Source organism: Octodon degus, unplaced genomic scaffold (assembly GCF_000260255.1).
Source record: "Octodon degus isolate 3935 unplaced genomic scaffold, OctDeg1.0 scaffold00059, whole genome shotgun sequence".
Taxonomy (NCBI): domain Eukaryota; kingdom Metazoa; phylum Chordata; class Mammalia; order Rodentia; family Octodontidae; genus Octodon; species Octodon degus.
Window position 1 is genome coordinate 10,289,064 of NW_004524635.1, and position 17,804 is coordinate 10,306,867.

At 36.4% G+C, this 17,804-nt stretch overlaps 1 protein-coding gene across 9 annotated transcripts in view; it reads left to right on the plus strand.

Moving 5' to 3' along the window:
* The window catches only part of Rbms3 (RNA binding motif single stranded interacting protein 3), a 726,581-nt gene that overhangs the window by 450,464 nt on the left and 258,313 nt on the right, over positions 1-17,804 (plus strand). For all 9 annotated transcript variants that reach the window (XM_023718499.1, XM_023718500.1, XM_004634210.3 and 6 more), the window contains one exon: positions 13,134-13,291. In XM_023718499.1, the coding sequence (XP_023574267.1) occupies positions 13,134-13,291 (158 nt within the window). The remainder of the gene's footprint in view (positions 1-13,133; positions 13,292-17,804) is intronic.

A 17,804-nucleotide genomic window follows, 5' to 3' on the forward strand; every position in this document is an offset into this window, starting at 1 on the left:
TTGTTAGAGGCCACTCTCTTGTGCATGTAGGATGTCAGTGTGCTGAACTTCCCCCTTAATCTCAGTTGTGAAAGATTAAAGTGTGTTTAAATAGTACCAGGAGTTCTCTGTGTAGGGTGTGCAGGGTGTGCCAGATGTGTGTGTGTGTGTGTGTGTGTGTGTGTGTGTGTGTAAATTGCCCTGTTTCAGATCACTTGTCTGTATATTCATCAAATCTAAACCATTGCCCGGCCCTATGGGCAGAAGCAAGTACAAACTCACAAGGTTGTCTGAGGGATATCACCATGAAAACTACCACCTTTTCCCTTGGAAATAGCATAATAAGTATCTTACGGGAGGGTTGTTAGAAATTTTGCACAATTTCCTAGTTCTCATCACCCTTACTCTCAATTCTCACCTAAATCAAATATTACTATCAATTACTAGTATCCGGCAAAGAGCAATTTTGGAATTCCTACATTCCTTCTACATTTTTAGTTTTCATTGTACCTTAAGTAATATTTTTCTTTTCTCCTTATCTTATTTAGTTATTCAGGTATACAATAAGGAGCTACTGTTTTATACTTCAGTGTCCAAGTCTTTTGGAGAGAGATCTAAAAACGATGAAGTCAATGGTCAATACGAACAAGTTACTCTTTCACCCCTCTTGGTGTAATAGCAAAGAGGTGATCAAAATACATCATCATCAATGTTTAGATAAAAAATATTATTGTAAAAGGGACAATGACATTGCTCGCCCTCAAATACTCTCTTTTGCTTTGCACACTCTTATGCCATCCTTCTTACCACCTGCTAAAGCAGTTCTGGAGATCTCTTCCATGAATGTCTTTATGAGATGTAATAAAAAATCCAGTGAATGGTGTTGCCAAGTGCCTTCCAGTGGAAAGGACGGCTCCTCCAAACACCCAAGTGTGTCTTCATCCACCATGCTCCTCTCCTCTGGCACCATGCAACTGCTGGCTCTCCTGGTTCAAACAACCATGAAAGAAAGATGCTTTGAATTAATCCAGGGCAGAGGCAGCCACAAAAATGCAACTGAAGACATGAAAGAGAACTTCTGAAATTACTTCAGAACGTGGGAGGAACAATGGGATAACTGTGCTAGAAGTGACGGGAAGCATTTTCACAGGGATTAATGGCCATGTATCTTCTATTACAATTAAAAAATTAAAATAGAACCATGTTTTTCAATCAGGTCACTTATTGCTTAATTTTAAAGTCTTATTCAGTCATTAAACTAATTCAGCAAACTGCCTGCTCCCAAAGTCTGTGTTTCTTTCCTATCTCAGCGATTCATTGAAGTAGAGGTGAAGGAGTAGAAGTAACTCCCTTCTTGGAATCCAGGAGCATTTTATTGTTCCTAACTGTGCTGAGGATGCCAACGACTCTGAAGCTAGGACGGAAGGCTCTTAATGAGTTTCAGCATTTTAATGTACTGCAGGATCCCCATTGTATGAATTTAAGAAGCTTAGCAATTCTGTATCTTCTGAATAATAGCATTTATTTTATACTCTAAATACTCTCGGGGAAGTCTGAATAACATTGCAGCTTCTTTGGTGTAATAGCTTTGGTGGGCTAATTGACTTGAACAGTCGAATTGCTCCTTAAAAAAAGCCACAGAGTTTTGATTAATGAGCCTAGTAATAAATCATTAATCATTTTAGCTCATAAATGATAGGAACAATGTTGTTTCCCACCCTGTAATATATTTCTAGATTCCCTTGCTGATATAGTGGCCACAGTTTCAGGCTCTCATTAATTTCATATGCCCACCTCCACATTATTTAAGAGAACATCTAGTGTGTTTACATAAGAGGAACACAAGGAGACAAGTCTGAAATAGTGATAAGTGTTCTTTCATGAACATGACTTAACAGTTAGTTACTAACTGTCCTTTACCAATGTTCTAGATTTCTTTGTGTAATAATATTTACAGAAATAATGAGTTAACTAATTTTTTCCAGCATACCTACCACTGTTCTAAATTTTTAGTATAGTATACCATTGAATAACTCTTTAAAGCTATTACTGTATCTCAGTGTTACAGTTTGGAAAATTTGATGAGAAATTTTATTAACTAACTAATGTCATAAAACTGCTTAGCATCAGAGTCATCAGGCCACTGTCTGCTTACATATCATGCTTGTACAAAGTTTGCTGGAGGATTATGAGCAAAATAAATTTTGTTGAAATGGAAACATATAAATAGTTACACAGACAATGCAAATTAACATTGGCATGTAGTTGTTTTAAGGTTTTATATGTCCCAGCAGTTTTTATATTTGAGGAGTTAATTTCCATATTTATCATGTAGTTGAGACATAATTTGGATATAATCGAGGTTTTGTAATCACCATTTGGAGGAAAATAGAATTTCAGGTTACGGACTTATGAAGTGGATGTCTGCAATCTTTACTAAGTGTGGTAGTTAGTAATAAATAGTAATTTCTTATTGAATCTGAGTTATAAGCTGTCTTCTCAGTCTAGGCTGAATGGAAGGCAGGAATCTATTCTCAGGATAGAGTTCAGGGGTAGGCACACACTAGAAGATGAAAGAAACATTAAAAGAATGAATAGTCCATAAAAATAAGTCAAAAAATAAGTGAATGCTCCATTCAATAAAGGACCCTATATCAACATATATTAATCAAGAAAATAACTTGACTTGTATGGTGTTAAGTGCCACCAATTGTTACATCATAATACTCTACTGGATCACAGGTGTCCTATGGGCACAACACCTACAAGGGAGGGGGAACTGAGATGGTGCATTTTTCCCCTTGATACCTAGGCAACTTGGTAAATTGCTTAATTTGTTATTGCGTTATGTTAAGAATAAGATTTACACATTCCTTACTGATGAGTTTTTTAAATTTTTTATTCATTTTAGTGAGAAAAAAAGATAAAATAGCAATGAAGCAGTTTCAAAACAGGTTAGTAGGACAGTTACAATAAACAGTACATTGCATATTGTTGTCTTCATAGTAGTTATTCAGAGGACAAGATGTAAACATGATATCATGTCCAAAGACTATTAGTGCAAACCTTTCTTGTCATTGAACTAAGAGAAAGTGGCTGTATATCTATCCTAACTTTCATATATATATATATATATATATATATATATATATATATATATGACATTTTTCACTACAAAATGATCCTTTTTTATATCCCCCATTTTTGTTTTGTTTTATCGAAGTTGGGTGTTTCATTGCTGTTAGAGAAGCTGTATTTGGAGAAGCCTTTAAAGGATATTTTCATACTTAATGCCAGTCCAAATATTGTAGGTACATGAATTAAGCAAAATAACCCAATATAGTCTAATAGTTCAGAATACTAGTGGGTTTTGAGCAGAACTTGCAATTGTCAGAAGTTGTTTACTTGAGTCTTTTACAGCTCAGCATATTTATATAGATTCACTTTTTATTCCTCGTGCTTACGTTTTTCTGCTGGATGGTTAAGACTAAGTTAAATCAAGACCTATATAACTAAAAATGTAACTTTTGCTATCTGTTAAGGTCAGTCAGATCCCCTCAGGATTTACTCTGGAGCCATGTATAGCAATTTGTGGATCTTTTGTCAGTGTCAGTCATCTGGGTGAGCCAGGCCCTTTCTTGACTAATTTGCTCTCTGTGAAACCTGAAAATTTTTTTTTCTCTCTAGGTGGCTCTCTTTAGGCACACTATGCATCGTCAATCACTTTTCTCTGTGGTCCCATAATCCCCTTGATCCGAAAATTTGGGACATCACTTAGTTACCGGATGTTGCAGCAGAAGTTCTGTCATATCTGAAGTCCTCACTGACCTTGAAGGGCTAGGCCAAAATATTGGCTATCTTTTTAGCCCATCTATGTTTCTAATTTCAAACAAGTGCCAAAGAAAACTGGAAGTAACCTTTCAACAAAGTAGCTTATTTATTAAGAACATCTCCAACTTACTGCTGCACCTCCTCTTTTCTGTTCTCTACCAAGATCAAAATGTTAGTATAAGAAATGAAAGCAGAGATAGGTATGGGGGGGGGGGTAAACCTGTAATCCTGCAAGTCTGAGAGGCTGAGGCAGGAGGATCACAATGTCAAGTCTAGCCTAGCCAACTTAGTGTGTAAGGAAGATTCTGTCTCAAAACAAAACAAAGCAAAACAACACAACAAAATTATAGATGTTGGAGACGTAGCTCAGGATGAATGCCCTGGGTCAATCCCCAGTAGTGTGCATGCGTGCGTGTGCGCGCACACACACACACACACACACACACACACAGTATTCCACAATTCCTCCATGCTGTTATTAAGAATCATATAGAACCAGACTCCTATAAAATTGACATTAGAAAATTTTGGAATAGAAGTACATTCAATCAAAATGACAATGCAGCAGAATATTTCATACACAAAGCTATAGTTTTTCATTTTCTATGTGTTGAATATATACGTTTAAATTTATTCCTATATTCTAGAAGTTAATACTAACCAACATGTTTTCCTTGGTAATTTTAGAAGTTTTTTTTTTTTTTCTCCTGCTTTAAAAATAAGACTAATCCTTGAGTTCTCTTTTATTCACTCAGATCTGCAGCATGACTGAAATTTGTATCTTAAGAAGGCAAATTTTATTGCTAGGTACTTTAATTTTAAACACCTATAGCAACTCAACCAACAATGGAAATTTACTTTATTGTTTCAGAAAAAATTATAACCCAGCCTTTAAATATACCCTCTATTTATGCATCTGATTCAAATCAATTTGGATTTGAATTCTAATAGGACTTCTTAACAACTGTGTGACCTTAAGCAATTCTATAGTTTTTTTTTTTAAATTCAACTTCCTCATATGCAAAATGGAGATATGAATAGAATCTACTTCCAGTGTTATTTTATGGAAAAGACATAATTAATCTCAGTTATTTTAAAGAATGGTATCTGGCATATTGTAACCTCAGAGTAGATTCTAGCTAGCACTATGTCATGGAGAAGTAATACTACTAAACTGTGCAATTAATTCATGTAAAACATCAACCCCATTTGGAAATGAATTGTATTAGTATATTTTCTATGAAATGTTTCAGATACAATAACACTGAAAATATTATTTATTAATTTATTAGAATACTTTTTAATTGTGTGTCTTGGCCCTAAGCTTTTGGCACACGGTATTGATCTCATGAGCTCTCTCACAGAACTCCAAGAGTTCTCTTTTGTGCTGTCTTTGTTTTCTGTGCCTATCATGTTCATAGACTGTAGTCAGAATGATTGTTCTTGACTGGTGCATCATGCCCCCCACATCTTTTCTATCTCAGTGATGCATGCATGTATATATTAAATATAAGTCTAAGTATTAGCTAGTCCAAACTGTCATATTCTAGGCAGAAGACCCCAAAAAATTTGCATCAGTTCTATATTTGTATGTGCTGTAGTTATTATTCTGCATGAAATTAGTAGACTACTACAGTAAATTTATAGATATAGTCATTTTTATAATTTAAGTTATTGGAAGGAAGATTATGATCATTATCAACAAATCAGGTGATAATTTTCTATCATAGAATTTATAATAGTACATACAGTAGATGCCCTGGAACCCCTTCCCCACCACAACATAGGCAGAGAAAATGTGCTGTTTATTTACAATATTGAGTGATTCTCTGTGGTTTTGTTTCTTTTTCTCATTTTTGACCATCAGAACACAGGGTATAAAACTATATATCTTTGTGATACAGCAATATATTACAATAACACTAAAGATAGCTCAATATTGTGAAATGTGTTAATTTAGCATTTTCTCACAGGAGAAACCAGCGCATCAGGGCTGATAACGCGTGACACTGAGCTCCAGTTCATGAGGTGCATGTGGAGGGAGAAGTCAAGGAAAGCCAGGGACTCAGTCTGGCTAACTGGCCTGGACCACAAGTAACTCAAGTTCGGTCATATAGACCCAAGAGCGCCCCTTCGCGCTTGTGGCTCCTGCCAGTTGGGCACTGCTCATATGATTTAGAAGTAGGAGCCCACAGCAGCCACAAAGCACAGCTCCAGTGACCTGAGATTTAGGATGTGCATCACTGGTTCCTGTTTAACAATCAGTCTCTTGCGGTTTCTTCTCCAGAATGAAACCCTGTACTTGGGCTGAAGGAGACAAACTCAAATGCCAGTTTGGGGCTTACATGAAATATGAACTAATTAAACTTTTAGTGTAAAATGTATTTCTTGGGGAATTTTTTCTTACTATTTCAGCAAAAAAAGTTATTCGTGTTTTCAGAGAAAAACTGGTTGCTATCCTCCTCTAACTCCATCACAATGTAGATTTAGTAAAAGGGAAAACTCCTTCATTCTTTCAGTGGAAGGAGGCTAGTGAAGGTGACTTAGCAACCAAGAGAGAGGACATGATTATGAAGACTACTTGGTGTTATAGCCCATTTTGGTGGTCCTTCTCTACTCTTCCCTGTGGCCCTCCGTGCACTTACCTTGATGTTTGGGCAGGAGCATCAGTCTTAGGGTAGGACTGTGCATCTCACTACCTCATCACAGGCAGAGTGGCCTTCTGGCCACGTAGTTAGAAGTCCTAGTGAGATGTGAGATGAACATGTATCTTACTGTTTCATAGCAATGCAGATATGACAACATTAACCCGTGGTGTTAAGCAGGATTCTCCAGTGAAACTGAACCAGTGAGATCTTTTCTTGGTCTGTCTGTCTGTCTGTCTGTCTGTCTGTCTGTCTGTCTATATGCCTATCTTCTCTCTCTTGCTCTCTCTTTCTTTCTCACACTCGCTCTCTCACTCTCTCGCTCCCTTGCTCCCTCGCTCTTCGCTCTCTCTTCTTTCTTCACCCACCCAATTTATTTTACAGAATGGATTCATGAGATTGTGTAGGCTCACGAGACCCAACATCCTCAGCTGTCCATCTGTGGGTCCAGGAGTTCCACCTGTGTAGTTTCAGTCCAAAAGCAAGTGGACCAAAGCCCATGAACAAATATTTCTCTTGGTCTCAGGGAGGCATGATAGCCTTTTGGTTATACTCCAATCTTTGTCTTCAGCTGACTGGTTGAAGTACAGCTCCAAGAAGTCGAATGACCTATTTTTACCATTCCATCCTTTTAAATGTTGAACTCATAATTTTGTAGAACCAGCCAGAAAACTGTGTGATCAACTACCTAGGCACTTGGGGACCAAATCTAATTGACACTTACAATTAACTATCACACATATGTTACAGAATATGCCTCCAAATGGCCATATCTTTAATCAGTCTTCAGAGTGTTAGTCAGAATTTAAAATGTCTTAAGATATCACTTATGCACTGGCCAGCTATGGGTCCCCTTTTGTTGTTAGAACTAGTTTTATTCTTTGAATAGATCATGTAATAGCTCTTTCCTATGTATATAATATTGCTGAGCAAAAGAACACATGCTAAAACATTTTCATCGTTATACATTTTTGCTTTATATATTTTAGTCTATTTCTTTCAATGTATTTTTTTTGTTTCTGCTTATATTATATTTCTTTTTGACCAGTAGGTAAAAATAGAAAATGTTCCTTATTAATGGGATAATATGTACTATATTGATGTATGTAGCTATTGTGTAATATCTATATCAGTTAAACTTATGTTTCCAAATATTCAACATTTCTTCATGGTGAAAAATTTCACAATACTTTTTCTAGTTTTTTCAAATGTACAATACACTATTGTTGTCCATAGTCATCCTGCTGTGCAGAAGCACAACAGAACTACTTGTTCCTATATGTAATTGAAAAATATAGTGAATATTTAATTTTTTAAAAAATATCACAGTGAAGGATATGCTGAAATGGGTCCTTATCAAGATACCCCAGTTTGCTTGGAACACATTCCTCCATTCGTTCTTTTCACTTCCTATTGCAGTCCTGGAAATCTTCTTTGGTAAACATCTTTTTTTGCCCTTTTATAGCCAAGTTAGTGTTTTATATCCATTTAATACATTTACATGGCATGTTCATTTTAACTATGTGTAAAAGCCAGAGGTAGCCCAGTGCCAGATACATTGAATAACGTGGGTGCGGACACACTGTGATGCTTACATCTGTCGAATAAACCAATAAAAAAGATGAAACTTACATTTTGTGAATGTTTGACTTTTCTATTATCTCAGTGAAAATAAAATGGTGCTCAAGGGGGTAGCTTGAGAAACATTGCTCTAAAGTTTCTGTTTGATGACAATTATTAATTCCATAATATTTAAATATAGTTTCCTCAAGCACCAGAATTTTCACTGGTGGCTAAGTTGTAACATTTTGATCTGCTAACAGCCTTTCTGAGAATGGTGTTTATATTGTAGCCATAATGCATATTCAAGGCCGGGGAGATGGCTCAGTAGAATAAGTGCTTCCCTGGCAAGCACAAGGGCCTGAGTTCAATCCCTGGTTCCGCAAATAAATATAAATATAAATAAATAAATAAATAAATAAATAAATAAATAAATAAATAAAATGGGTATACATAATACATATTCAAAGTACCGAGCTCCAGACATAATCTGTGGCCTAGGTACAGGTCATGGTCTTTTCCTCTTTCATAAGCTTCTTTTGCTCAGCCACCTTTACTTCTCCCCCAGTTCTGAGATGGTGCTAACCACTGAGGAGCAGGTAGGTATTCATAAATCCATTGCTAGCTTCCAAGAAAAGCCAGGAGAAAAAGGAGTCATGTCAGGAAAAATAGTTATTTATGTATTCTGATGTAAAATGGCAAATACTTGCTTTTATTAACAAGAGGAGAGAAGACTCTTCTTTCTGTCATGAATTTTTGAAAAATTTAAATTATGTATCAAGAGGTCTCTACACAGATGAACAAATGTAGCGGATCCAAACAGAGCAGTTTTTGATGGTGACATGATCAGTTAAGTGTAATAGATAGATGAATTCTAGTTTTATACTTTTCAAACTACCATCCAGTGGACAACATTCAGTTAGAAATTATAGTTAGAATGCTAGCTAAGGCTAGGAACAAAGAACTCTTCTTTTTTTCTTTTTTTACTCTTAACTCTATAACTCAGACTAACATGATGAATAGCCAAATGTGAATAAAACATGAAATTCAGAGAAATTGTATTTACCTGCATTAATAGTCATTTAAATCATAAACTGCTATATATACTCATCACTGTATTTTAAGAATAAAGTTACTATGACAAATTGGGGAAGAAAAGTTGCATCAAGTTCAAAAGGAAAAGTGTCCTCTTTCCAGCCAGTCCCTCACTAGTTGAACGACCTCTTGTGTGCCCTCTTTACCCAGCTACATCCCGTTCCCTCCTTTCTTTGAATGGTCTGATGTGACAAGACATGCTCCTATGTACATTACGGAGCTACCTACTCTTGAAAACGTGGATTAAAAAAATATATTTTACATTGCAGTTATCTCATGCATTTTTTTTTCAGAAAAGTTAAAAGCATTCATCGGTTTCTAGTTCCTCTCCAACTTTTGAAAATGACTATTTTATCTGATATGTAAATAAAACTGCAAATAAAACATATGCCCCTGTGTTATTTTAAAATTCATTATGTACTAAACTCAAATTCTATTGTCAACCAACATATGCAAGATTAATACTGCATTTCAAAGGACAGAATTACTTAATGAGTAACACTGCCCAAAGCCGTATTCTTTCTATGCATACAAATTAAGGAAGAACTCCATCCAATGCTATATGTCTCTGTGAATACAAAGTGAGAAGTTGCTCTCCCTGTTTAAATTTGGATTCAGAAAAGAGCATCCTGGGCAATCCCTTATGTCCTAACCTCCTCGAGTTTGTGGTACATCATTTGGAGAAGCTGCAACGTTTGGGGAATTTGGAAACTAATTTCGTTCCCAAACAAACTGATGCACTGCTGCTTAGAGAACGTGACAACATCTATACAGCGGCCTGGGATTGTGGCTAGAAGTTGCTTGTGGTTGTTTAGCTGCAAGAAGGGAAAAGGTGTACAGCGTATTAGACAAATTATGAGACTGCATGCATCGATACCGGTCCTTGTTAAGGGCTGGGTTGCTAGGGGAAGTCCCAAGCTGGGAGTGATGGGACATGTATTTCTTTCTTTTCTTTTTTTTTTTTTTTTCATTAGCAGAATATATTTATTGAGGGAAAGAAAGCTCCTGTTTGAGAGAGGGACCAGAGGGGGGCCTGTGCAGGTTGTCTCCGGACATGTATTTCTTGGAATATTTTAATGGTGATTTAGCATATCTAGGCATGCAGAACTCAAAAATCACACCACTATAATGTTCTTTTTGCAATTCTGATTGTTCCTAGTTTTAAAAAAGAAAACAATCTTATCTTCTACTGCTGAAGTGCTTCTAACACCTCTTTTAATTACAAATCACCTTTGTAGCAGAGTCAGGAATGACAAAGGTTTCTGCAAAAGAGCAGTATCTACCTGTAACATAACAACAGCAACTTGTTGACTGTTATACATAGCAACTTTCTGTTGATAGCGTCACTGTCCTCTTGGTTATCACAGCAACAGAAAGTATGTTTGCAAGGGAATCTAGGCAAACCCAACAGGTAAGGTTGGTTTATGGAAAAGCCTTTAAATAAATACTAAATGGCAGACAAAGATTTCTAGTATCTGATAAACAAATGTTTGAAGCTTGGGAAACAGTAGGCTGGTAAAAAAAAAATATATACACTGAGTTGGAAGATTGGAAACTTGGTCACAAAATTTAATTGTAACTCTGTCACTAATTAACAGGTTGTACTTGGGTAGGATGATGAATCTTTCAATTTCACATCATCCAATAAGTGGAGTGATATTTGCCAAACCTTTGGAGTGATGACAGGAAGATTACAATAAGTGGTGGAAAGCGAAATACAAGAAAATTGGGAAGTTTCCTGTGTATGTTTCCTTATTATAGCCACGTTTCTTTTCCACCAGTCAAACAAAGAGCAACAAAAAACTCATCACCATCTATAAAAGGACGATAGTATGTCTACTTCCTTTCTAGGGTCAGGACTTTTATTAGTGGTAGAGGAGGCTTAGTGTGTTGATAATGACTTCATTTGTGCATTTTCTGTATTATGTGACTCAGCTAAATTTAAAACTGTATTTGCCTTTTTCAAGTAGATCATATGTTATTTTTGGTCATTTTCCATGATGACTAAAAGCTTGGAAAATAAGCCATTAAAATTAATCTGATGATACAGCATATTAATAGAAGTACATCTTTTTTATTTTTATTTATTTATTTTTTTGTGTAGAACCAAGGACTGAACTCAGGCCCTTGTGCTTGCCAGGCAAGCGCTTACTCTGCTGAGCTATCTCCCCAGCCCCTAGAAATACATCTTAATAGAAGTATTATGACTTAACTGAATAGAGCTGATAAAAGTAATAGAATTCACTTTGTACTAAAAATTTTCTGGTCACAAAATATTAAAACATGTTATTTATTGTAAATTTTCACTGAGTATAGCTATACCTACACTTTTTCAATGATATAATGTCTTTCATTATAGTGAATTTTTAAAATTTCTTGTTGCAATTTGTTATTTTAATTATCCTTGAAGTTCAGGTTATCATTTTGGTTAAAATATAATAATAAAGGTCAATGCCTGGTATATTTTGATATTAGTGATATTACTATGTTAAGGCTATTTTATTTTGAGAATATAACTTTGCACTTAATAACTCATGTATAAATTACAGGATACTCACACATAGAGGTAATGATAACAATTGTAGACTGGCTTCTGTTCTATTAAACAAAGCTTATGTAAGCATTATCATTGCTGAATTAGAAATGATAGACTTCATGTTCTCATTTGCATAGAAATAGTTATGCTTGGTCTAGGATAGAAATTTTCAAATATAAGCAGTTATTAAGGTCACCTGGAGAAACTGTCAAAACACTGTTTGATCAATATACAGTTTCTGATTGAGCATTTCTAGGTGGCCCTGGAGCACTGGTGCTTCCAAGTTCCCACTAATCCTGACAGCCCTGGTGCAGTTCCAGGCCACACTGCAATCCCACTGGTCTCATGGGAGGTGGTACTGCAGAGCAGTGAGGCCAAGAGGCCTTGGGCCCACTTTTGACAGTCGTGGGCTTTGTATTGTGAGTGATTTAGGGATCAACTTTGTCATCTATTAAATTATAATTATACTTATTGGGAATAGTAAGTAAAATAATGCACTATAAATGCTTAGAAAAATGCCTCACTAAATGCAACATCAGTAACTAGAAATGACGGTTGGAGCAGTAAAAATAAGAACTTGCAAGAGTAATAGCAAGGAGGACAATAACAACCCTCAAATCAATGATTTTACTTTATGGGGCTTCAATTGTATGTGATTAACACTAGTCTGAAAATATTAAATAGAAAATCCCAGAAATGAATAATTTATCAGTTTAAAATTGCACACTATCCTGAGTATAAGCATGAAGGAATTTCAGTGTTTTGCTCCCTCCCACCCAGGCTGCCGGTTATCTCTTTGTGGAGTGGATCCACGCAGTGTACACTGCTCGTGCTTCGGTCTCTTAGTCATTGCATGTCTCATTAGAGCTATTGCGATTGTACTGCAGGGATGGTGCGCAACTAACCTTTATTTTACTTAACAACGGCCATAAGTCTTGAAGCTGGAAATTCACACAGATCAAAGAGAAGCCTCACAGTGCTTCCTTAAGTGAAAAGATAAAGACCCATTACTTAAGGATCATCTGTTCATGAGTTGTGAAAAAGAAAAAAGAAATTAATACAAGTTTGCTTGTATCTTCAGTAGTAGAAGTTAAAACCACTTTGCGCAATACAAACTCAGTTTTAAGATGGAGAAAAACATTACAGAATAGGGTTCAGGATGTCTGTGGATTCAGCCATTCATTTTTGGTTTTGGAACATATTCCCCACAATAAAGGAAGATTGTAACATCCATATTACCTAAGTTCTTTTGTAAAGAAAACTTACTAGTCTTTTCTAAAGCGGGCTGGATGGAGAACTTGGACAATGAAATGCTGAGATTATTTCTATGAAAAAATATTCTACACAGGGAGGGAATTTAGTAAGAAGTAGTTTCAAGGGTATTTGGAGAATCAAATCTAAATTACACTTTGAGCAAACATATCTCCATTTGTGCAATATTCCTCAATATTTAGAACTCAGTGGTTCTGTTTCTTTCTCTCCCTTAGCAACAAGAGCAAGACCCAACCAATCTATACATCTCCAATCTCCCGATTTCTATGGATGAGCAGGAACTTGAGAATATGCTGAAACCATTTGGCCATGTCATCTCCACAAGAATACTAAGAGATGCCAATGGCGTCAGCAGAGGCGTTGGCTTTGCCAGGTAAAGCTCTCCGTGCATAACCTGTCTATAACCTGTTTTATCACCATTTCTATCTAATTCCACTTCTTTCTAATTCTAAGGCATGTAAAGACAGAATATGCAAAGCAAAATAGAATTTAAAAACAACTTATCACGTCTGTCATCTGTATTTTGCTTCAAGCCAAAGAATCTAATGTAATTATAAACACAATGTGCTTGCTAAAATATGCACACAGAGCATGTTTATGTGTGTCAAGTCACAGTGATGTGCACACTTAGTTTCAAATCTTTCCTGTGGTTGTAGATCAGCAAATTCAGATGTTGCCAATCACAGCCAGGAATAATAAACGCCCAATATCCCAAAGCAAATGAGCCTTTGCAGTAAACAAAGCAACCAAATGTTTTTCCACTGATTTCCAAAGGGGCACAGTAGTAGAATTCTCAGTAAGTAAAAGAGAGGAAAGAGGAAACATTTAGAGAAGCAACGGTGATGGGGAAGTCCCAGGAAACTCTGAAATATAAAGAGGGGTCACAGAGGCATTTGTATCTACAAGATATTGGCTGTGCTTTGATATTTGAGGCAGAACAGAGAAACAAATCAAATTGTACTTCTTTCATTGACGGAAAAGAAAAAGAACAAAGAAAGAGAAGTTCTCATTTGAACTTTAACAGAATGTTTACAAAAGAGGATGCCAGCCAGGAATAAAGTGAAACTAGTTGAACTTGCTGTGATTTCATGAAAAGAATAAAGCTAAGGAAACCAAAGAAGAAAAGAAACTGCTCAATGACAAAAAAGAAAATTAAAATCTTCGTCTCCATGACTGTGTGCATTTCTGTGGGTCTCAAGCCAGCAGAATCTACAGATGATTTGATGGTCATGAGGTGCTATCTGGAAGTAGGGACGTGGCCTGTGGGTGCGTCCAGCCATTGCTGGCAAAACTGTTCCAAACCAACCACTCAGTCACACAGAAATATAACAAATGTTGTGGAAATGCTAATTGATCTCTTGCTTGACTTTTCTTGAGATCATACATAGACCATGTCTTCAAATTCTTTTTGGTCTATGTAATGTAATTGTTCCTCTGTTGAAAGTATGCATGAGGCCTTCAAGCTTCCATAACTTCAGCAACTGTTGATTTTTCAAAGAGAAGTCAGAGTGGATGACACCAACAGGGCCTCTGAATTTGTTCAGTGTGGTCATTCTTAATACCTTGCAACCTGCTTTCAGAAGCTTCCACAGTGCAGGAGTCACCAAAATGATTGTGTGTCTTGCTTTACACTGTATGAGGTTTATATTGGTTTTCCTCCAATTCTTGTCCTCTGAACTCTCATGGATTAGTTCTCTTTTACTTACCCTTCTTTGGAGAAATAAATACATTTCTAAGTTATTAAGAAAATACTTTCCCTAAAATCAGTGGTGAACTTTTTGGTTGTTTGCTTGTTTATTTTGTTACGAGGTATATTAGTTTACCAAAGATGACAAAATAAAATACTCTAGACTGGATAGTTTTAGTAATAGAAATCTGTTGTATATACAGTTCTGGTGGTAAAAAGTCAAACTTGGTATGTTCAGCTTGATTTCCTGTGATTCCTTCTCTTTGGTTTATAGAAAGTTTCCCTCTCCCTGTTTTTATAGTCTTTCTACTACAAATTGATGTCCTAATCCGCTCATCTAAGGTTGTAATAATATTGGATTAGAGACTTGTTTTTACTTCTTTAAATAATATAATTCCAATACCTTCACATTCTAAGTAACTGGGCATAGGACTAAAACAGGAATTGCTTGTGGCCTGAGAACTGGGTTCTTAATTCTCTTGCACTGAACTTTGTAGTATACTTTGAATTTGCTGAAAGTAAAGCATATTCTTCTAAAGCAAAAGTCAAATAATGTATATTATAAGATCAAAACTGAGCAATGGCATCTGATGTCATTGGAGTGTCTAACTTATAAAATTAGTTTTCTTTAGGATCTGAGGAAAGACACAACTTTTAAATAGCTATTTTATCCCTTCTCTGAATGTAACTTCCTCCTGCAGTGCATTTGGCATACAGAAGCCTCAGTGAAAAGGCCTTACAAGTCAAATACAATCATGACAGCCTCCTGCTTATACTCCTTCAGTGTGGCCTGGGTGAGCTTAGTGGCCATTCTCTCTGGCATCACCCCTGGGACCCTCTCACCCTCCTAGCCTTGGTTCTTCCTGCCTCAGTGACCAGGGTGTGTGCTCCCATCTTGATTGCTGACAGTCTTGACGACTGTTCTCCTGGTTTCTGCCTACTCAGCTCTCTGTTACTGACTTAAGCATTTTTCTTCAAAAGATCCTTCTCTGACCTCCAATCCCAGGCTGGGCAAATGTAGATAGTAGTATAAAAGTTTTACTCCATAAAAATTGTGTAGAGCTCTTTCAATTGAAATTTATCATAATTGTATTTAACTTTTTGTTTCACCCATTGGAATGCATCATTGTTTTCCTTTTCTCATTGTTGGATAGATGGATAGGTAGATTGGTAGTATCTTTTGTTATTCCCCACTCTGTGAAGTTGTGGAATAACTTAGCTTATGTTGTTAAAAACTTGAACTTTGAATATGAATTAGCAGTCACATGTCTTTACTGAATCTTATGCCTTCATGTTCTAAGTCATATACTTCTCAATTTCAGAAAGTAGCAAGTGGATGCGTACCTCATTCTCTGTGTAACTTAGACTTTAATTTTCAAGCAGTAGGCTTATATAACAAACCTAATTAGATACGGTGAGAAAATAACTTTATGTCTGTCATAAATAAGTAAATAGGCCCCAATTTCTGCTTTCTCACAGGTTAAAATTTATGCTGTTTTTTTCTTAGACACTTACGGCTCTTGATTTAACTAACTTGATACTTACAACTTCATCCTTTCACAATGTTCCTTCTTTTGAAAATGCTGACCTCTCCCATTTCTCCCTCAGCCTTTCTCCTTGAGCATTCAGCCCTTGAACCATGAAACAGATAAGCAACTTTAGCATGACCTGAGAACTGATTAGAGATAAAGACTTTTCTACTACTAATCACAGTGTCAGCATGCTGATGACAGGAGAGTAGCACCCGACGTCTGTGTCCACATGCAATTCAGGCGACTTTGCTGCTCTGTAAACTTTAGGAAACAATGGCAACGGCATTAGGCCTGGCTCTCAGGGTCATCTGGAAGGTCCTTAGAAACTCAGAGCGCTGAGTCCTGCTCTTAAAGAGCTTCTAACTCAATAAGTCTGCGGTAGGACCCAAAGCGTGTTAGCTCCCGCGTGACACTGCCTCTGCAGATCTGGGGACCATATTTTAAGGGTGATTATACCATCATTGTCCATTTTTCCAGGTGAAAGTGATTCCTGCTGCCGCCTTTTCATACTATGTGTCACTTTCTCCTGATTACTGATTCCAAATCTATCTCTCTTCCTTTTCCTCCGGAAGAACTTGTCCTTCTCCCTACCCTTTCTAGTACCTACAATATTGTTTCACTTATGTCTTCAGAAAGCTTTTGATGATACTCAAATAAAAACTTTTCAATTTGTTTTCAGTTTTCCTTTTCTTTTTTTCACTATGGCAACATATGGGGGACATTTGATGACAGTGCTAAATCGCTTCTGAAATAGAGTACTAGAATATTAGAGAACACCATAGTAGCCTCAGATGATGCACTTTATAAATTGTTTGTTCCTCAAAAAATTTACAGTGCCACTAGAATTATTGAAAGAATTTGTATATTGAATCGGGAGTAGTAAAAATAGCATATAATTGCATTTAGTAAATTTGTATTTGCTTCTCTTGAATTTGCAACTATCTGAATTAAGAAAATCTGAATAATTCTTTGAGTGGAGGCTCATTCTGAAAATACTTAGCCACGAGAAGTGGTCCATCCTTCATGGGCAAGAGATCTCAAAATTGCTTTGATTAGAAAGAAAATCCCCCATTACTATTTCACTTGTGATCTATACATTGCATTTTTTTTTGATAATTATCTCTTTGAAGTAAAAGGAGTATCTTCATTTTATATTTAAATCGCTGAACTTCAAAGCACTGATCTGGTGACCAGCAGGAAACAGGCAGCACAACTAAATGCTTTTTAAAGTTCCAGAAGTACTAACTAGCGTCTGAAATTACAGATATTTTCTTTTATTTTTTATTGTTTTCTAATTTTTTATTTATTTTTTTGTTCTCTTGTAACTTAAAAAAATTTGCTAACGCACACCATCCTCACTCAGCATTTTATGGCTAAGTCATAAACCTCCGGGAACAGAAGTTTATGGTGGTGATGCTGACAGTTAGACCACTCCTGCAGAGTGAGTGGGTGCCGGCTGGCTACCTTGTCTGACAGGGCGAGGATCGCGACATAAATCAGCTAGGGTCTAGGGGAACAGGGCTGGATGCCCATGCTATCCGTTTCCCATTCCCAGAAACATGAGACTGTTTGTCTAACAAAACACTCACTGAAAGAGTGTTATGAGGGGTCAGTAAAGAATGACCCAAAGTAGAGAAAAATGGAGAGGGGGTGAGCATTCACAAATG